The 22,052-nt window shown below is 40.8% G+C and overlaps 1 protein-coding gene across 3 annotated transcripts; it reads left to right on the forward strand.

Moving 5' to 3' along the window:
* The first annotated feature begins 377 nt into the window (after positions 1-377).
* LOC102198909 (uncharacterized) lies at positions 378-20,106 on the forward strand. Of its 3 annotated transcripts, none has more exons than XM_005738848.1 (11): positions 378-709; positions 3,362-3,656; positions 4,338-4,904; positions 7,968-8,186; positions 8,427-8,717; positions 9,104-9,168; positions 9,301-9,407; positions 9,523-9,666; positions 12,383-12,514; positions 18,208-18,477; positions 18,932-20,106. In XM_005738848.1, the coding sequence occupies exons 2-11, from the start codon at positions 3,505-3,507 to the stop codon at positions 19,139-19,141; spliced, it is 2,157 nt and encodes a 718-aa protein (XP_005738905.1). In that variant the 5' UTR covers positions 378-709; positions 3,362-3,504; the 3' UTR covers positions 19,142-20,106. The 3 variants fall into 3 exon arrangements, with proteins under 3 accessions (XP_005738905.1, XP_005738904.1, XP_005738906.1); XM_005738847.1 differs by having other exon boundaries at positions 3,365-3,656; XM_005738849.1 differs by lacking the exon at positions 3,362-3,656.
* Positions 20,107-22,052: the final 1,946 nt, after the last annotated feature.

A 22,052-nucleotide genomic window follows, 5' to 3' on the forward strand; every position in this document is an offset into this window, starting at 1 on the left:
TTTTCAAACAATTAAAGACTGAAGTGAAATTTAAATCAATTAAAAGCAAAAGGCAATAGGAAATAGACATAAAAACTAATAAGATATAAACCATAGCAACTCTGGTCCTGAGAGCTGTCGGCGATGCCTTTAATTGCATCTGCCTCTGTAGTTCGAAAGCATAACCTTATCAAATCGATTTTGATATGAACAAATAAAAGCAGCACGTACTCACATTTAAACACCATGAACGGTAAATGTTTGGCCTTTCTGCTTGAAAGACTTAAAACGTTAATTTTCTGTCAAACGTTTTGATGAGTGAAGACTAAAAACCGATTTGCACAAGTGTTCCGAAATTCCTACTTTCACCTGAATGCATCAAAAAAGAACTCTCGGCGCACACGAGCATGACGTCATGCGCTCGGACCAAGCCGTGACCCGCTGCTCCTGCTAAGCTAAGGTGGTTCGTACCAACAGATGGTCCGCGTCAAACGCTCCGAAAACCCGCTTTCCTATGAAATGTGCCGCATTAAGCGATAACGGCGCAGTCGTAGGAAGAGCTACCCACCGCGGCAGCAGCGTTTTCAGTGAGCGCCAGTTACTCTCCGGGAACGCATGTTTGTATTTTAAGTTTACCGCAGCTAGCTGGCTAGCTCGTCAGCTCACCAAAAGTGAAACAGGAACGAGACTGAAAGCTCCAGGAGTTTGACTTCAGCACAGCCAAAACAAGGTGTGTTTTCACGACCTGACCTTGTCTTTTATTTGTACCAGCTAAGAAGTGTGCAGCCGTTATTATTAATGTTACTTTGCCGTGTTTGACAGGTGTAGCTGTGTTCATTTAATAAAGTCGTGTGGCTTAAAAAAAAAAGAAGAAGAGGGAAATGCCCTCGCGACAGGAGTTTTTAGCCATACTGCCACTGCATTGTTTTACTGTGCTTCATCACAGGCTGCCAAAAGGTGTTTTTGTATGAGGATCACACGTTTCCATACTGTAATGTATTCAGTCTGTAGTCCGAATGATTTTCAGTCGGACTGAATTATATACTGAATGATATTCAATCTCTAGTGAGTATAGAGAATCCCACATCAATATGTGTGTGTTATTCTTTTATGTTATATGTTATTGATTAGCTTGAAGACATGCCATGACTGTGCACCCCAGCTGTGGACATTGGTCTTAGGGGCACACTGTTGGATCACATCACTTCTAAATGATAACAAACATCTATTTCTGCAAGAAAAGAAAGTGTTTACACATACTGGACAACACGGAGTTATGGTCAGAGGTTTGCATGCCCTCATCATGTGCATAAATGTCACGTTAAATTTGAGCTTTTAATGATTTCTTTTTCCAAAGTGGAATGATTGTGCAAAAAAAAAAAAACCAACAACCCAAGAATCGGGTGCTCAAAAGTATACATTCAGCCTCAAATATATGCATTGATATTTGGTAAACTGTCCCTTAACAAGTGGCACCTTAAGCAGATCTTTTTGGTGGCCACGAACAATCGTTTGACTTAATTCTGGCTTGATTTGTGAACTCTGCTCTTGCCAGAATTTGTAGAGTTCTTTTAAATTTGTTGGTTTCCTGGCATAGACCTGTTGTAGTCCACAAATAGGATGGAGATGAGGGATTTGGGAAGCCCGTTCAGGAAGTTTAATGTTAGCCTGCTTTTTCCTATCTAAATGTATGTTTGGGATCATTGTCCTGCTGGAGCATCCGACTTGTGTCAAGTTTCAACCGTCTAGTTTTTGATCTGAGGTAGAGTTGAAGAATTTGGAGGTAGTCATCCTACTTCATAATTCCATTCAGTTTGTGCAATTTACCACTGACACGAAAACAGCCCAGAGCGTGATACTATCACTGCCATGCTTGACAGCTGGAAGCTTCGCTTTTACTCCTCCACACATACCTCTTGTCATTGTGGAGAAATACTCAATCCCTAGCTCGCCTGGCCATCAAACATGTATCCAGAAGGCTTTTGGCTTGTCTACGTGGCAGTTGCAAATTTCATTCAAGCTTGAAGGTGTCAATTTTGGAGCAGGAGCTTCTTTCTTGGACGGCAACATCTTAGTCCATGGCGATTTAAAACTCTTCACGGTGGAGAATGATGCTGGTATTTCAGCAATTTCCAGTTCATGACAGGCTTGAGCCTTCGTGGTTCCTGAACATCCAAATCAATTCCCCCTCATCCGAGGGAGTCTGTTTGGGTCCTCTTCCAGATCTTGGCAAAATGGTGACATATCTGAATAACTGGTACTTATATACAACTGGTTGAAGTGATGATCTTGGAATCTGCGGTTATTTAGAAACGGCTTCAAGAGACCTTCAGTTCCTTGAACTTTCCTGTTGTTCAGCGTATAGGTCAGCTCAATGAGTGCTGTCAAACAAATCCTCTTTATGATGACAAAGAGAAACTACCGATTGTAGTCAGTCATGATCATTAACCAGAAGTTAATTGCCAATTTAAAAGAAAAAAAGAAAGAAAATCCCAAATAAATTCAAACTTGTACATCCAATTCTTGTTTGTATTTTTTAAGCCATAAAGATCATTAAAAGCCAAAAATCATCATGACATTTGTGCTCATGATGAATGCATTTTAACTTCTTTATGCGACGTAACAATATAGCCGCGATTGACCTAATAATATCTGTCAACAAATTCATCAGTCAGGGGATAATTCTGGGTCTTTTTCTTGGCTCAGTGGGGGCCTTTAGGAGCACACTCATTGGTTCAGATATAATTAGCAAATAGTCTGTTACCTTAGGAAAGACTGGCTTATTCATTTTCCTAATATCTTTGGTGATTTTATAAACAAAAGTAAATTAAACCTCACTTAAAAAAATAAGAGTTGTTGTTCATTTATTTATTTTTATCACAGTCTGGCTGGGTGCTGTCTTTTTTGCCTCATTGGGCAACATTTAAGGAGTCTTGAGCTTTTACATGCATAGTTTATGCATGTAAACATGAATACTGTGGGGTAATCATGTTTGGTTATATCTCAGGGTTTTTCCATGTTGGATGTGACCTTTCAGGTCCACCTACAGTAAATACAATAAGTCTTTGTTGCCTTATTCAACAGAAATCTGTGTGTTGTTGTGTTTCCTGGATGTTTGAAAAACAAAATATTTATCGTGTTTGAGAAAATGAATCTCCGTTGAACATAAAAGCTTTATCCTTCATAATGGACAAAATCTGCATGTACCAAAATATTGTATTTTATTAAATACAACACATTGTGTAATTACAGTAGCAGGAACTTGTTACATAACAAACTGTAACGTGTTAGATCACAGTCAGTGTGTTGATCACTCATTCTGTGCTTTTAGCTGTCAACACACTTTTTATAGGACATAAACATGGTTTCTCCCTTGCGTTAGCAGCAGCTTATCCCTCCGTCGTCATCATGGAGTCCTGAAATCTTCAGGCTTCGGCGACTCGCCAGGTCGCTTGTGGTTGCTTTGGACCAGAGGCCTCTTCAGCCTACAGCCTGTCCGACCTCCCAGGCTGAGGGAGCGAGCAGATGGGGAACTGGTGCTGTTGTCGCCATGAAAGTCCCTGCGGCAGTTTGGAGGAAAGAAGCGGTTTGCTGACCAGTGACTCGAAGGCCACCCAGTTCACAGGCTGTAAAGCTGTGGCTGGCAATTGCGGTCCTGAAGGAGATGATTGCATGAGGTGAGATGACTGGGAAAACACAGACAGGGAAACTCAAAGTCTGAGTGTGTGAAGGGTGCTGGGTGCTAATAAGACTTGGTGACCTAATCTGGTACAACAGACACACTTTCACAGGATTTCCCAGCAGTGTTTCGTTTCTCAGGTTCCTCCATAAGCAGCAGACCACAAACAATTTTAGAGCTGACTCAGAACACTTTCAGCTGAGACTTTTAAACGCTTGAAGAAAGCTTTGGAGTTTGCGGTAATATTGGATTTAAGCATCTAAAACACGCAGACAGTACCTGCATCTGTGGTCACAAAAGCAGCATTAAATGCTGGAAAATGGGTGAAAACAAAATGATGATTAGATTTTCCCCTGTGGGTTGTGTAGGATGCACCATGTGACCCAATGACAGCACAAAAAAGAGTACTGAGATCAGAAACAGGGTGAGGGGGACTTCCAAAGGTCTTAAAGTGTTTGTGGAAGTCAAAACATTTGTCATTTCATGAACTAACTGGTAATCAAAGAGATAATGTTTTGAACAAAGGTTATCTGCTTCCTCTCCACCTACAGGGTTGAAGGAATCCTGAAACATTTCAACAGTGTCTTATCTTTGGTCACAAAACATTGTTTTTCTGGGCATGAAAAGGGTGTAGCCGAGGCTCTGTGGCATTGCTAATGAATACTGTGTTGTCACTTAGGGATGAGGAGCGGAAGATGAGTCCTGAGACCGGAGAGCAGGAGCCTAATAACACTCAGGAAAATGGACCCTTGAAGCAGGAAGTCATTCAAATAGAGATGCCTCCGCCCTGCAACATGTCTGAAGAAAACGCCACCGGAGTACAAGATACAGAGGAATCTCCTGCTCACAGTCGTCAACTTCCAATGCAGTGCGCTTTGGGGTCTGTCCAGGATGAGCACGCCAAGGCGGATTCTGAGGTTTTAAAAGCACCAGAGATAGAAGAAAACCCCCCCACGCAATACAAAATCCCAGATGGCACCTCTCTGACACCTGAGGTGGTCTGCTTTGAAAAAACTCCGCATACTGAGGCAAACACAACAGTAGAGCAAACTGCAGCGAGCACAACTCATCATGACAAAGAAGAAAAAGTGACTGTTGAAGCTGCAGCTAAACCATCAGGGGAGTTTTCTGAAAATCACCAAGTGTCATCAGTGTCAAACATGCTGTTGGCTGCAGCTGCCCCGGCAGCCCAGCTGTCGTCTGTGTCTGTGGGAAAGCAGGAGCCTGAACCTGAGCCTCTGACATGGTGAGTTACATGAAACGAACCTGTAAGCTTAGAATTTAGCTTCCCTTTTATAATGATTTTAATATTTATTCTGAAGAGCTGGATAGAAAGTTCCAGTGCAGTTCAATGTCATATGTTGTCTGTATTTCTTTTAGAAGAAAATATGAACTTCTTAAAGCGCTTCTTTCTTTGTTGTGTGCTCGTTTTACCATGACATTTCCTGCATTAAAAATATAACGCCTTACTTAAAAGTACCACAATATCTTAGCACCTGTATAATGTCAAATACTGTAAGACTCCCTCTAACAGCTCCAGTGTCTAAAATTAAAATATTGTGACACAAATGCGACACGTTCTTCTACACGTGGTGGTTGTTTAATCAAGTTTCGGCAACACCAAACATTTATTTTGCTTTTAGTGGTTGGACACATTGATATGTGTATTGTATCACTTCCCTTTGCCATACAGGTGTTGATACATTGCTGCCAAATGTAGTTCGTTTTGCTAAAACAGGAAGCTGCTCTAAACGTCTGTCAAGAACTTAACTTACCGGAGGATCTGCTTTATGACTCTGGGTTCAAGATGATATAGCTCTGCCAATGCTGTAAATTCCACTCATACCAAGCAGATTAGTTTGTTTATTCTTTTTTTAAATTTTTAGTTAGATATGAATTGTGATGTCAAGTGTCCAATTTTGTCCCACCTAGCAGTGGTGAAATCCCTGGATCGAGATTGGGATCAGTTCCAAAAGTTAATCGCTTCCAAGTTGGGGGGCAAAAAAACACCTCTGTTTATATTTTCTTTCAAATACGCCAAAGTCTTTTTGAGTAATCCTGCAACAGAAAGACAAACTGAACCGCTCCTTTGGAGGTAACGATTGAGGATAAACTAAGTGACTGGTTTTTATATAGCCCTTTTCTACTTGAGCACTAAGAAAGCAGTTTATACAACATGTCTCATAACCCATTCATGCACATTCACACTCCAGAAGATGTATCAGGATCAACGTGTGGTTGAGTGTTTTGCCCAAGGATACTTTAGCATGCAGTCCACAAACCTCCCAATTAGTAGTACTGTACTACCACCTGAACACAGCCTCCAAGTGATTAGGAGTTGTAGTGAAGAAGAAGGCAGACAAAGTACAAAGCTCTTTACTTGAATTAACACACTGTTTAGAGTGAATATTATCATTACATATATTACAGCGAATAAACAGATGGTTACTCCTCTCAGCTCTGAAAAGCTGATGGGGTATTGAGATCACCCTGCCAGGCAGGCGGGTAGCTGTGAAGTGTGGACACGAAAGTTTATGAATGCAATAACTGGAGAACGAGGCAACATAGTATTTCAAAACTGATACCACAGATGCTACTTAAATCTCAGACGAGTGTGAATCCCGGACATCGGAGTCAGAGATCAACTTTTCAGATTTTTCAAATTTATACCATAGGTGCATTTACTAGGAGGCTGAGGGTAGCACAGACAACTGCTGGTATTTTTTTCTTCTGATGTATTGTTACACATATGTCTTGCAATATATAAAGTATTGTAGAATCACTGGGGATCAAAGTACTGTGATAGTATTGTGAGTTACTCTGTGACTCCCAATGCTGCTTGCTGCAGTCTTACTTTGGTGGTTTACTCAATTATAATAATCCAGATGAAACAGCTTGGCCTCCTTAAAAATGGTTTAAAGACAGAAGACTGTCTTATTGTTTCTAGAGGATTGTAACATTTTCTAATCAGATCTGTGTCTGGTTTGGACAGCTGCTAAATTCTTTTCTTTCTTTTTTGTCGTTTAAGTTTTTATTTGTTTTATAACAACCAAAGGAATAACAAATCTTAAACGTAAAGCAGCCAAGTCGGCGCTTACCATACCATTCATGAATCTGATCGTCCCGGTGGTGCAAGAGCAGTCCCAGGATTTCTTGAAGTTCTCTGTATTGTTATTTAGCTTGGCCAGCAGGTGTTCATATGACACTTTCTCCAGCATGAATTCCAACCAGTTTTTAATGTCCGGAGCAGAAGTGGTATTACATGATCTGTATAATCTGTGACCACTCCCAACTGTATCACTGTATTTTGGTGTTTTAATATTAGGTATTATTGTCCGATTCCCCCAATAGGCATAGTCTTGGTGACATGGGTATCACCATGCACATTCTTATGTGTTATAATTCTATTTTCCAAAATGGGGAAACGTATTTACAGTCCCAGATCGCATGTATAAAGGTTCCTGGTTCTGCTTGACATTTCCAACATAAATAATTGGTAAGTAGACCCGTTCTACAAAGGCTAGATGGAGTAAAAAAACTGTACTATCTTATAATGACTCTTTAATGTTTCCTATTATGTGACAGTATCTTTAACCATCCATCATCATTATTTGGACAGCCAAGGTCCCTCTGCCATCTGTTTGTATGCTATTAAATAATTTGTGAAATGCGGATGCCTTGTGTTTGATACTGAGTAGATCCATACATTTTTGTATGTATGAAATTATCTTTAACAATGCAGAATCTAATCTATAAGTATTTCCAAAAGTTATCTTTTTGTTTTTTAACATTATATCTAAGCATGAAAACCCAAAAAAAACACCCCGCCTGTGTATATACATCACCTATATTGTGTGCCCCCTCCATAAGTCACTTTCCAGTATGCAATTTATTCCCAACACAGATAAAAAGGTTGAACCATAATGAGGAGTACAGCTGTTTAAAATGTGACATGGCATGCATCCCGTGTCTCTTTTCTTTCTTTGTTTGCTTCTTGTCCCAAGTTCACCATCCCTTTAATCATTAACCTCCTTTTTTTATTTTTAGATCTGTGGTTGCATTAGACCATCAAACTGTTGCAGAATCACTGATCAGGGCCGTTTTATGACCATGCTGTTAACGCTCTATAGGCCTTGACTTACTACTTTTGGTTTTTCAAGTATGACATGAGGTGATAAGGGCTTCTATGGATAGCTTTATTACTGAACATTATTACACATGTACGACTGTTGTGTAATCACTTGCTTTTACATTTGTGCAAGCAATAGTCCATTTATTTTTTTTACCTTTCTTATTGCTGTCTGCTCAGTGCCGGGACAGATGATTCAAACAGCAGAGAGCCCAGTCTCGAAGGCCCAAAAAGCCATGATGTCTCTGAGTTGTCTTCTGGATTGGAGCCCACGGAACTCGACCACAGCGGTGAGGGACAGGACTCTGCCAGCTCAGTGAAGGAGCCAGAAACCACAGCTCCAGCAGACGCCAGAGAGAGGCCAGTGGGTTCAGAGTTTGCAATAACAAAACAAACAAGGTATTTGTTTACGTGAACTCTGGACTTGTGGCGGCAGAGTGGCACTGTGGCCACTAGGGGGCGAACTCTTACCATTGCATCTTCTATGACAGTCAGCCCTCCTCATACCTGCAGTTTTCCTACAGCTAAATGTGTACTTTAAATTTCTAAATACAACTTAAGTTGCACATTTGCAAGTTTGAGTTTAAGACATGAATGGTAAACTTGGCTTTATACACAAAACGTGCATTTTCGTTTCAGCTTGCCGTTAGATGAAGATAAAAGGTCAGATGCGGAGCATACACCTGCAATGTCAGAGGAGGTCGTGTCTGTGGAGAAAACCAAGCAGGAACCAATGTTAGTGCAGGATAACGATGAAGATCTCCCCAAGGTCAAGCGGAACGATGAAGAGATAAAAGAGGAGAGGCCAACTGAGGCCGAGACTGAACCTGTGAAAGATGCTGAAGGCGAGGAGGTTACAGGAAAAAAGGAGCAGCTGGCAGAGAGCGCAACCAAGAATGTTATGGCTGACACCACGGAGAAAGAAGACAGGTCTGTAAAGATCACCTCTGTTCACTTTATAGTCCTGAATTGAATCACAGCATCTGTTGAAAGAATAAAGGAGGTAAAACCACTTTTACCCAAGAAACAGATGGGATTATGAGACAAAAATGTAGCAAAATACACACAAATTATGTGTTTGGTATTTATAGTCAAGTTTATGTTTATTTATTTTTTTATTTTTTTGCAAATGTCACAGAAAAATGAAATCTGGACTTACACATTTGAAGTGTGAGTATTTTTAGTGAGATTAAGTTGTCCCTGTCCCAGTTGGCATTGACTTAAAATTGCTCGATATGGAGATCCAGGACCAGGCTTTGGATACACAAAAATAACTTGTTGTTTGATTAAAAATAAGTGTTTCTGTTTTATCATAGTGAAGAAGATTTGTACAGAGGCGAAGAGGAGCTGTCTGCGTCACAGCCCGAGCTGGAGACAAAACGTCAGTACATCCTCCGCTTCTATTGCATCAGTGATTTTCAACAAGTGCAGCTTTTGTCTGTCATTTGAAATCTGGACAATAGTCTTTTTGTTCTGCCCATCGTCTCACCTTTCTCTGCTATCCCTCGCTCAGTTTTAAAGGTGGAGGACAGATGCAGTTTGTCACCAGTGGTGAATATTCTGTTGTACAGTGAGAGGGAGTGGAAGGGAAATACTCTTAAAAGCGCTCTCATTAAAAAGGTTGGTGCCTGAAGTTTCTCAGAAGAATCATTTCAGGTTAAAGCCAGTTCTTATTTATTTATTTTTACATTAATGGCTAGGATGTTTCCTCTAATGTCCCCGTGTGTTGGTGCAGGGTTATAAGGAGATGTCCCAGAGCTTTGCCAGCGTACGAAGAGTCAGGGGGGACAACTACTGTGCCCTCAGAGCCACGCTGTTCCAAGTGTTGTCCCACAGCACCCAGTTGCCTGCGTGGCTGCAGAATGAGGACGTCATCATGGTAAATTTTCACTTCTGCATCTTATCGTTCAGAGCTCATGCTGAAACCAGCCCCAGCATTGCCAAGAGTTGAAACCACTGCTGTCAGCAATTGCTGTAAGAAATTGCAGCTTCCACATTTTGTCCACCCGCCATGCTCTGTGCAACTGTTCAGACCTGTTTGTGTGAGAGCCGGTTCTCCAAAGGCAACAAAGCAGAACTGACTTTACACTGGGCACAGCAGCAGTGGAAAAGGGGAACTAGAAAAGTACCATGTACCGTAAACCTCAGTCACACAGGCGCAGGTTGGCGACTCCATGACAACCATTGGTTGCTAAGGAAAAATTGCTATTCCCCAATAAAAACCAAATGACAATCTGAATTTCAGTCATTTAGCAGTTCCTGGAAGTCACAAGGATTTACCAGGGGATCCCATGTGACTGGGGTACTATGTTAGTGCTGATTACGGTGATAATTGGCTGCTTTGAGATTCAACATGTTGTGCGTTCAGAGATGCACTTTCACATCTCATGCTTGTAACGAGTGGTTATTAAAGTTACTGTTCGGAGGAGTCTGGCCATTTTCCTCTGACATCAACAAAGCATTTTTCACCCAGCGATCAGTGTCTGTTAATCCAAGAGATGGTTCTGTGGGAAAATCCCAACAGATCATCAGTTTCTGAAATACTTACACCAGCCTGTGGGCGATCGTGGCTCAAGAGTTGGGAGTTCATCATCGCCAGTGTGTGAATGTGTGTGTGAATGGGTGGATGACTGGATGTGTAAAGTGCTTTGGGGTCCTTAGGGACTAGTAAAGTGCTATATAAATACAGGCCATTTACCATTTTACCAGAAACTATCCCACCTTCAAAGTTTGTTAAATCTTCCCCATTCTGATGCCTATTTTGGACTTCAGCAGGTCGTCTTGATCATGTCTAAGTGCATTGAGTTGCTTTCATGTGATTGGCTGATGAGATATTTTTCTAAACCTCATGAAATGGCAGGTAAGCGTATGTAGTTTGCCTGCCATGTCACTTACCTGCTAATTAGTGCTAAACCGCACAATTTCACTCACAAAGAATAGCAACAGAGTTCTTAGTCATGGCGTGGTATTTGCTAGATAAATATCTTAAGTCCTCCAGACTGTACCTCAAAGCAGCCAGTCCTAATAATACATAACTTTAACTGCTGATGAAGTTTAGATTAATTACTTATCAAATTTGCCCCTCATAAAAGTAAAGGGGAAATTGGCTATAGACCAAAACTAGGTTTCCTTATGCGCAATACTGAGATTGTGATTATGTAAAATGCAGCAGCAGAATGGGTTTTTGGGGTGTGACTACTCCTGCAAGATTGACTGGCACACATATAGTTAAAGGTATGTTATTTAAAAGAAAAAAAGGATACTGTACTGTACTAGAACTGTGTGTAAATACACCTTCCAACAACTTGATGCGTTCTCATAAACATATAATTAATCAATAAAAAATACATAAAAGTGGGCATTTCCCTTATGACATTTTCCTTCTTACCCACGGTGTTTTACATTTGGGGCTAGAGACCGGCCACATAAGTATTGTGTCAAAAGCAGAGAAGTAGAGACGTCTCAGGCCTTAGTGTGCCCTGAAAGGACATTAATAATTGTTCCTGGATCTTCAGACTCAAGACATGAAGCATCATACCTGTTTTATTTTCAGAGAAGGGCCTTCTACAGATGGGGAAAACCTCCAAGGTGGCTCTGCATCCAGTGTTTTGTTTTTTTGTTGTTGTTGTTTTTGCCTGTTTTTATTACAAAGGACTTTGTGGTTTTTGACCTGTGAAAGGTGCCGTATAAATAAAGTTTACTTACTTACTAGTAGAAACAGGCTGGCTGGCCGTGCCCGTTACCGGGTACAGTCTATGTAATTTCTTTTTTTTTTTTAACCTGTCTTGCTAACTAAAACTTATTTGTCTTACAGCAGCCACCGTAGCTAGGAGTATGCACTGTAGTTATTCTGTCTGCCTTCTCTCTCCCCAAGCGGTCGCGGCAAATGGCCGCCCCACCCTGAGCCTGGTTCTGCCGGAGGTTTCTTCCTGTTAAAAGGGAGTTTTTCCTTCCCACTGTCGCCAAGGTGCTTGCTCATAGGGCGTTATATGATTGTTGGGTTTTTGTCTGTATGTATTATTGTAGGGTGCACCTTACAATATAAGAATAAGATTAATAAGAATAAGAATAACTTTATTTATCCCGAGGAAAATTCTTTTGTCATGTACATGCTCAAAGTAGCAGGAGAGACAGAGGAACAGATGAATAAGATATACAATATATACAATAAGAGCAGTAATATACAGTAATAATGCACCTTGAGGCGACTGTTGTTGTGATTTGGCGCTATATAAATAAAATTGAATTGATTTGAATTGGGAGGAATAAGAAAACAAACCTCGGTTGACTGCAATCTGCAATATACCTAATCCAACAGTGAAAATTTTACACAGCGTAACTTTAAGAATGTATTATCTTAGTTAACAGTTTTCAATTTTCCTGCGACTTGTGTCCATTTTATAAACAAAAAATGTGTTTTATGCTGACAACATAGTCACTAACTCCTTGGTCTGAGAAGTCACGTTGCTAATATCGAATGGTTAATTATATACAGCTGTTGGTAGAAAAGAACCAAAAATTTACTGCAGAAGTGATCATTGCCCCGTCTTGTAAACACTGTTAATGTTACATAACGTAATTCTTTGTGTTTACAGCTGCCAAAACAACTGGAGGCTCAGGATGGGCTGATAAGTCAGTGGACATTTCCTGGAGAGTGCCTGCAGAGAGATGGGACAGGAGATGCCGTCCAGCAGCTTAAAGGCTACATGGAGCTTCTCCGTAACACGGTACTGGCTGTAGACCTTCACAGAAACTCTCACACAGCAAGAAAGTATTTCAAAAACGCAACAAGCGTAAACCACAGCGCTATTTTTATGCCATTTGTGGACACTCGAGGGTATTGATATTCACCCATGAAGGGTTGGCTGATTGCTACCATATGTTAAAGGGAGGTAGTTTTCTAAAGGATGTGTGGCTTCTTTTTTCCTGTGTGTCATTAAAGCAGCCTGGTAATGCTCTGAGGGGATTTAGAGGAATAGCAGGAACTGAACTGATAAAAGCACTTTACCAGTCTGAGGCTTGGTGTTGAATTTATATTCAGTCGCTGCCTGGTAGGATGAGGAATTCTGGTGTTTACATACCTCTGTTGTGTTACGAGATGTAGCTGTGTATCTGACAGTATAATCTGTGGTCTGTCTCGTAGTCTGCGCAGTTTGTGTCATGTACATTTAAGTGTATAGGGGAAAGACACTCAATACAGCAGCTTTGCAATAGATAAAAATGGTGATATCTGATTCTGTAGTGTGTATCATCATAAAGGAAATAACCAACAAAAGATCCTTTTTGACCAGATCAGCCTGGGGACCAACGTCAAGAACAGATCAGTAACTACAAGCGTCAGTTTCACACCTTTGAAAACTATAAAGTGGTGTATTTACAAAAAAAAAAAATCTCCCCGCAACAACAACCTTGGGGTCGTAATTTGTTGTTGATGCGTCCATCCATACCAAAAATTATTGAAACCATCAGTGCTTCCATTAATCTCTATACCATAAGGTTTCAATTTAGCGCAAGAATCCATGTGCCAAATAGCATTTGGCCCTTTATTGCTTAATAATCTGTTGGATTGACCCGCTGCACCACATATCCCATTTGAATAGCTCAAAGGTGTCCAGCGTTATCCTTGACTCTGTCCATTGTGCTGTAGTTCTTTATGCACAAATGACATCACCTCATCTAAATCAGTGTGTTGTCTTCTGGATAGACCCATTTCCTAACATCGTTTCTTCAAAGTCTGGATGCTTATGATAATGTGCTGATTCTGAGGTAAAATCATGAGTAGTTATTTGGTGCCACTATAAAAGTAAAATTTACTTAGGTCATCTAATGTTGGCAAAGCAAAGTTGTTGCACAAAGAGACGGGCTGTATTTAAATACACCTGCCCTGTATTTTTTTTTTCTACCTTCAGCCACCTGATGGTGGCTACATGCTGGCAATCTGCCTGCATTTATGAATTAGAAAGCAGTTATTTGCAAACCTGCAAAAATCTCTCTGAGAGCGACTGCAGTCAGTCCAAGTCAGACTGTGACTGTTTGCACAAAGGTTGCATTCCCTTTAGGTGCAATCAGCTTGTGATCAAAGATGCTCGTGAGTGTGCAACACCCTCAAGCTCTGAGCAACCATTTAGTCACCACAAGTTGCAGTCAGCTACAGAATGTGAAAAAAATTCAATACACTCACCAATCAGAGGCAAGGAGGATGCTTTTTACCCATGTTACTGAGCTGTTGGCGTGCTCTGAATTAATATGTAGTATTTGAGTTTAACTTAATTAAACTTTAGCTATCCAGTGTTGGATTGCTTTTTGGTTGAGTTGAAGTTTGCTTAGCTAATGTTTTCTGCTCGAGATGAGTCCTCTTCTTCATTGTTTCCTCAGAGTTTTTTTTATTATCATTATTTTTATTTTATTTTATTTTTTATAAAATATTGACATTGTGGTGCCAGTTTAGCTTAATGGATGAGCAAGTGATCATCTGCCACATGACCAGAGTGCAGCAGTGTGTTCGCTGCTCCACTATCCAATAAAGGTGAAAATGCCCCAAATTTTTCAGGTCTGTACGTGACTTACTCAACCTTTTGAGCCACAGCCACCCTGATACAGAAACCTGAAGGACATACACACATTTGTAAATGTGAAACTGCAGGGGAAAAGGGATTCCTAGTGCAATTTGGAGAAAAATCAAAGATCAGATTGTTTGAAGTCCAACTACAAGTGACAGGCTCATCGGGTGTGTCTGTGTTACCCAGAGATCATTACTAACATGCTGAACATTTGCATTAAGAACCGTTCTCCTTGGCAGGTGCAGACAGCAAGTGTTAAATAGTAACAGTAATTATATGAAGTGGAAAAATGTTGAGTGTAAAGTAATGCATTGTCATAAAGGGCATCAAGCTTTTTTATCCTTAACACTTAACACCCAGGTCCCGGACTGCCGTCAGCTTACACTTTGGTGACTAAGTGTGCCTTTGTTCCACTGACTCTCAATGCTTTCTTCTTGCTGGTTGTCAGATTGACTGTTGATATTTGACCTGTTGCCTACTGACAGGTGATATAATCTCCTTTGTAACAAAACATTCAAACAGCTGTCTCCTGATGGCTTCAGGGCACTAGACACGTTCCCACTATTCTTGTCCAATAAACCCTCTATTGTTGTGTCGGGTTTGGAAACACAATCACACAATCCGACCAAAGATGTACGTCATATTTCTTGGCGATTTCCAGTGGGGAAAAAGGGACAGTAAAACGTCAACAAGCAAGTCCAACTGAAGTATTTGTATGATACTGTCTGACTGTTGTTCCTTCATTCCACAGTTTCACCCAACTATACTGGCACCATGATTCTCGTTTGCTTTGTTTACAGCTGTACACTGCTGACTGGTTTTATTTTAAAAAAGAGAAAGAAAGAAAAGAAAAAAAAGAAGAAGAAGAAGAAGCAAACAAAAAAAACCCACTCAAAACAGAACCATTGTAGAAACCTCAAAAGAAAGAAAATGTCCCAATATTCCTGTCAGGAAATCATGACTGGTCCTAGATTTTGTGTTCTATTGATCAGCCATCATGCATGACACCTGTGTTTGTTCTTGAGTCATAATCGCATTGATATTAGGTTCTGTCTGAACAAAAAGGATTACATACTATTATGGGAGGTGATAAGAGAAAGAGGAATTTTTGCCTTAAAGAAAATTCGATTAAAATAAACAAATAAGACTTACAGTACTTTTCTGCTCTAGCACTTGAAGTCAATTAAATTATGTGTTATTGATCTGGTCAGTGAAGTGGCAGAGGGGGTTGTTAATTAGTTTCAGCTGCTTTAGAGTTCGTGAAATTACCAAGAGGCATTACCAGTGGGGCAACAATTAGACAACCCCCAAAACAATTTTTCCCCTCCTCATCTTCTCTTAGTTTTTTTCCATTTGTTTTGCATTTTTCAAGGTGTCACTACTGGTACTATGAGGCGATACCTGGACCCTACAGTGGTTGCACTGTAGTTCTAACTCTTGCAGGATGGCACATCAATACGTGCCATTGCCAGATGTTTTTTTTGTCTCCCAGCACAGTGTCAAGAGCATGAAAGAGATTCTATGAGACAGACAGTTACTCTAGGAGAGGTGGACCGGGCTGTAGAAGGCCCTTAACCCATCAGCAGGATCTGTTTCTTCTTGTTTATGCAAGGACAAATAGAATTAGCCTTGCCAGAGCAATGACCTCCAGCAGGCCACCCATGTGGGTTTCTGACAACGTGGCTGAAGCAGACTTCATGAGGGCCCAACATCATCTAGTGGGCCCTGAGCTTACTGCCTAGCACCGTAAAGCACGATTGGCATTGGCCATAGAATACCAAAATTGGCACACTGGCCTGCTGTGCTTTTCACAGATGAGTGCTGGTTCACCCTGAGCACATGTGACAGACGTGAAAGAGTTTGGAGAATCCCAGGCATGCATGCAAACCCATGGGGGCCACACAAATTACTCAGTACCATTTTAAGCTACAGCAATGAAATTTTGGCAAAACCGACTAGCTTGACACATCATTTTTTCACTTCAGTTTTCGGGGACTCTTTGAACTTAGCGCTCTGTAGCTTGATACTTCTTATTTCCATCAAACAACATGGCATCCTTTTCTTCCTAACACATTACCCAGTCTGTACAAGTGTAGATTTTTCCCCATGGACGTTTGATGTGTTTTCAAAGTATTCCTTTAACATATTTGAGCAGTGCATTTCCATCTTACACACACTCTCTGATTGGCAGTTTTGAAGTTCAGCATCCTGACCAGCAACACTTCGACTGACTGGAGGATCTAGTTACCCCCAACCTTCCAATTAGCAAACACATCCCTGTACCTCCTTAACCACAGCTGCCCCATCCCAACAACTAGGGATGGACCGATCCGATATTACGTATCGGTCCGATACTGACCTAAATTACTGGATTGGATATCGGAGAGAGATAAAAAATGTACCGTAATCAGATTCATTAAATATCTCAAAAGCACCTCACAAAACTTGCAACCAATGACTGTAGAAAAGGTCATTGCTTGCGACACGGCGTAACTCAGCTCATGACCCTAGCATGTTGGGGCAGTATGTGTCACGTGATAGAGCAGCTGTGGCGTGCGAGACCTCTCGGCAGTCGCTACCAAACCGGCATTTCATCTCCGAGAAAGTTAACCCAGAGAGAAGTAAAGCAAGTGTGTAAGTTCATCTTTGAATGTTTGTAAAGCATTTTAGCGTTACGATTAACAACCAATATATGGAGCGACTGCCTCTTCTCTCCCCCTCCCTCTCCTGTTGCTACTTCAATCATGAAACTGATCAATGATCAGCTGATCGGCTTTTCTGTTGCCACTCCTGTCTCTTGTTTGTTTTTGGCCCACTTCGCGCCAGAAAGAGGAAACCAGCAGCTAAAGAACAGCAGCACGTTTAAGCTTGATAAGCTGTTGTTAGAATTTATTTAATATTACTTTTTACACCAGGATCTTTTTCTACGCAGCTGACGGCTGGTAACTGTGCAGGGGCGGATCTAGCAAAGTTTAGCCAGGGGGGCCGATAGGGCATTAACAGGGAAAAGGGGGCACAAAGACATACTTTTCTTTCTTATTCTCATTTAAAATGTCTACCTTTAATTAAATAATTATCTGAATCTTACACCCAAAGTTTTAATCTGACGTAAAATGTATAGAAGTCCTTACTGTATATAGTAACTATTAAGTCTAATATATACCCTGGTAAGCTATACTACTTTTTCCTTTGGGAACCATCTGTGCGGTCTGCAATTCTGTTGAAGAAAGATGTTGAATCTATTTAATTATTGTAGAAAAATAATTTATTTCTGTGCATTTATTTTTTTTTTTTTTACACGTGCATTAAATTAAAGTTGATTACATCGATTAAGCATCACGAGGTGGAGGGTGGTTCCCTATTTTTTTTTTTTGTTGGCAACCCTATTAGTTAGGTTGTTTAATATTTCTGCTAAGTACTCTTTAAAATACCAGAATAGGGAGGATGGTGTGGGTTTAACTTTATTAGCTCAGTGTTGCTGAACTATGAAATATTTTGGGTGCAGTGTATTTTTTGCATACAGGTTTATCAGAATAGCTTTAGTGTTTTGTTTTTTTGTTTTTTGTTTTTTAATGTATGAACCTATACAAAATGCAGCAAGATATTAAAAAAACAGTTTTATTGATTAAAAAAAATACACTATATCGGATTCATATCGGTATCGGCAGATATACAAATTTATGATATCTGTATCGGACATAAAAAAGTGGTATCGTGCCATCTCTACCAACAACCTGCCCTCATTATCTGAGCTTTAAGTTCCATAACCTGAAATTATGTCTGAAAAAAGCAGTAAATTCTCATGTATAGCCAGCTGTTTTAGACCTCTTCAGTGACTGATACACTTTGTTTGTCTCCAGTGGCAGGCAGCGGTGGACTGTGCCACCGACGCTGAGCGTCAGCAGCTCTGTGAGCGAGTGTTTCAGGGTGGAGAAGAGGAGCTCGGTCTGCTGGAGGCTCTCAAGCTGCTGATGCTGAGCAGAGCGGCAGAGCTGCACAGCTGCATGCAGGGCGGTGAAGACGTCCCCCTCTTCTGCTGGCTGCTGTTCGCGCGGGACTCCTCCGACTGTCCACGCTCTTTCCTCTCCAACCACCTCAGCCACGTGGGCCTGACCGCAGGTCTGGAGCAGGTGGGAAGCGTCTCTGTTGTTTTTGACAACTTTATGGTAAAAGGTTGCTGGGAATTTTCTTTCCCACTGAGTAAACATCTGTCGCACTCAGTAACAAAAACAACAATTCGGGCTGAACATCACGAGGTGGGTGTGTTAACATTTTTGTCATGTGAGAGCCGAATAGTAAAACATGCCGGCGCTTGCTCTGTTTTTTGTTTTCCGCTTGTTTTGAGTGATGCACCATTGACCCCGGGGGCGGAGGTAGTTCTCAACTGCTGAGCGTTTTAATTGTTATTTTCATTTTTTGAATAACAGATTTTACAAGCTCTGCTTCTAAAGAGAGACTCCACCCGTAAACGTTTTGTGCTGAAGCAGCTGATCAAACATGGAGCTGTTTGAGAAGTCTGCTGGAGTTCCTCTGTAACTGTGCAATTATCCCCTCCCCCCTCCCTTTGCGTTTTCTCTTGGGCAGGTGGAGATGTTCCTGCTGGGCTACGCCCTGCAGTGTACCATTCAAGTTTACAGACTGTACAAGGCAGACACAGAGGAGTTTGTCACCTACTACCCGGACGACCATAGGGACGACTGGGAATCTGTGTGCCTCGTCACAGAGGATGATCGCCACTACAATGTGCCCGTTGTAGAAGCTGCAGAAACACAAAAGGAGCTCCCCTCCAGCTGATTGCCACTGCAGAAAAACCTCCTGCCATACAAACACCCCTCAGGTTGATCAAGATTTATCAATTAAAGGTATAGTTTTGGGAAGTGTGCTTATTAATTGACAGCCAGCAGTAAGTTTGCTTAGCTTAGTACAAAGAATGGAAGTAAAGGGTACAAACATACAACCACCAGCACTTTTGATTGTTTGTTTTTGTTTGTTTGCTTTTACTTTAATCCACACAGAAATCAATGACACATGATTTTCTTCTTCCCTGGACAGAGGCGCCTCGCTAACCTTTCTCTATTTCCTTTATTATCTATTAACCTGTGCCGAGCATGGGTCACATCTGTCTGGACTGTTAGATGAAAAAGGGATCACAGATCTGTTGCTTTAAATTATGAGCGATCTTTATCACTGTGCACACACTCCACCAGAAGTAGAGGTGAATGCACGTTAAGAGCCTGGTCTCAGTTTTAATCCCCATCATAAAAAAGCTGTTTAAATATCAGCAGGAAAGAGAAACAAGACAAACTCTTCTGTTGTGATCGCTAGTTGGCTTAAATTAAGATACTTCTGAAGGAAAGGTGCTGGTGGGAGGATGTTCTTACCTTTGGAATGAGTGGTAACCTGAAACCTGCAGACCTCCACAAGAGACTGATGATTTTTGTTTTGGGCCTTTTATTGGAGATGTTCCTGGCTAGTCATCATTTCTAAAAGGCAAAATAATAACTCAGAAAACCTTTAGAATTGAGCAGACCTTAAATCAGGGATGTCAAACTCATTTTAAGTGGGCCAGACAGATGAAAATCTCCTTTGTGTCAGCGTGAAGAAGTTTAACTACACATTTAATCTCAATATAAGAAGAAGTGCGATTTCAACACTACGTCTCAAAAGAAATGCTGCTGCAGCAGACAAAAGAATTCTGGGATTTCATTACAAGAAATAAATGTTACAAATTACAGAAAAGTTCTGGTAGCTCATTGCCCAGACTGTCCTGCAATTATGAAGCATACTTTTTTTTTATTTTTAATTCATATAAAATGCTCTATTTTATTTATCAATTTTGCTGTGGACACACTGTAAAAAAGGAGAAACTTCTCTAGTAGATGGTGCAGCTTTTCTGTCATTTAATTGGTTATCCAGTACACAATTACTATGGTGCAGTATGTGTGGCTGTGGAGGCGATCGTAATTAGTAGGAAAAGCAGTAAAACACACAGAAAACAGTCCAATATAAGTCCACGATTTCTTACATTGTCTAAAGATATCCAGTTGGCCAGATTGGAGTCTTTGCCAGGCCGATTCCAGCCCCCGGGACTTACGTTTTAAATTTTGTCAAGTTAAAAATTTGACATTCTGCAAACACATTCCACGTTAATGAAAAGATCCTTTTTTCATTCATGCAAGCACACCCCGGTGCAGAATGTGGTTAAACCTGGCTTTAGCTGCTTGTTTAACCAGCTATTTCAGCAGCTGACTAGCGGGGGGAGGGCAACATTTAAATAACTAGTCAACTGGTACTGTTTGACAAATATTATGGTCTGCTGTGTAGTAGGGCCCATTCTATAAGTTTTTGCTTCAGTTGTAGTGAGTTACTGCCTGAATGTTGCACTGATTACGGAGCGTATCCGTCTATGCACTGCACCCATACAGTCTGTATGTGGAGCTTTCTGGATAACCTTGCGAGCATTAGCTGACACGTTGACACATCTGGCCCCAAAAACCAAAGTGCTTAAGGCCATTAAGCAAACATAACGTCACAGTGACTGTGTCCATCTTCTGTATACAGTTTATGTTTTTGGCAGAGAACAGCTAGCTGTCTCCCCCCCCTGCTTACAGTCCTTATGCTAAGCTAAGCTGACTGCCTCCTGCTTCACATGTCTAACTCAGCAAATAAGCACACGTCCCAAAAATCTTGACCTATTCCTTTAAAAAAAAAAACAACAAAAAAAACCAACACACAACAAAATGCTGATTCAAGACCACGTACAAGGTTTGGTTTACATGTTCTTGTACACACTGTACTGTATACACAGTTTTCTATTTGGATATGTGTACATATCGGATATCCTGTGATTTTCTCAGATAGACGCAGATTCCTTTGCAGGGTGTCATTTTGGAAGGAAAAAAAGCCCAAATTTTCTCAGAAGTCTTTTTTTTTTTTTTTTAATGTAAAATTTTGAGTGAAGCTGCCAACAGCGCCAAAAACTTTAGGTGATGGTATTTACACTGGATGTTGGGCACTTTGAGTGTTAATTTATTGTTTAGTTTTTTAAAACAAGTGTGACCGTCTAAATTCATTAAGTGAAGCAACTGAATTAGTCAATGAAGGGTTGGACGATTTATCAGGTTCAACACCAGATGACGATCAGAAGATTACTCGCATCCTCTGTGTCAGAGGTGTGATTTGTGGCAGTCTGTGTGTGCATGTGTGTTTGACTTTGTGTGTATGTGTGTGTTAAACTCAATGTGTAACATGCTGCCTTTTAACCAAGCTGTTCTGAAGGGAAGAAATGTGCCAATGTTGCTGCTAACACTGGCAACAGACCCAACCACCAGCCGCTGGACTCAGAAAAGGCTCGCTTGGTCCTCCGTGTTGCCTTAGAAATAATGCACAGTAAGAATGAATGTTGGATATTGGTGATAAGAGGCCATTTATGTCTTAATTCCAGAGCAGGTAAAGGTGATTAAAGAAAATGTTATGCCATTTGCAGGAATGTTCTTGCACTGTCAAAAGTTTTGGACAGCATTTAAATAAAATGATTTTTTTGGGGTGGTGGGGGTAAAGTTCTGGATTGAGGTCTGTAGACAAAATAAAACAGTGTAAAAACGTTCTTAAAGTGGATCTTTCCTCTTTGTCTTATGTATACTATTACAATAGTGGATGCTCATTTAAAATAGGGCCAGTGTGCTCAGCATATGCACAAGTAATC

The sequence above is a fragment of the Pundamilia nyererei genome, unplaced genomic scaffold (genome assembly GCF_000239375.1).
Source record: "Pundamilia nyererei isolate P.nyererei 1_Seehausen unplaced genomic scaffold, PunNye1.0 scaffold00087, whole genome shotgun sequence".
Lineage (NCBI taxonomy): Eukaryota > Metazoa > Chordata > Actinopteri > Cichliformes > Cichlidae > Pundamilia > Pundamilia nyererei.

What these genes read in the sequence shown, in the direction of transcription:
- LOC102198909 (XM_005738848.1), top strand. Translation starts at nt 3,505, where the DNA reads ATGGGGAACTGGTGCTGTTGTCGCCATGAAAGTCCCTGCGGCAGTTTG. An exon ending in GCCCGAGCTGGAGACAAAAC is followed by an intron (nt 9,169 to 9,300) that starts GTCAGTACATCC and finishes TCCCTCGCTCAG; the next exon opens with TTTTAAAGGTGGAGGACAGA. An exon ending in AAAGCGCTCTCATTAAAAAG is followed by an intron (nt 9,408 to 9,522) that starts GTTGGTGCCTGA and finishes GTGTTGGTGCAG; the next exon opens with GGTTATAAGGAGATGTCCCA.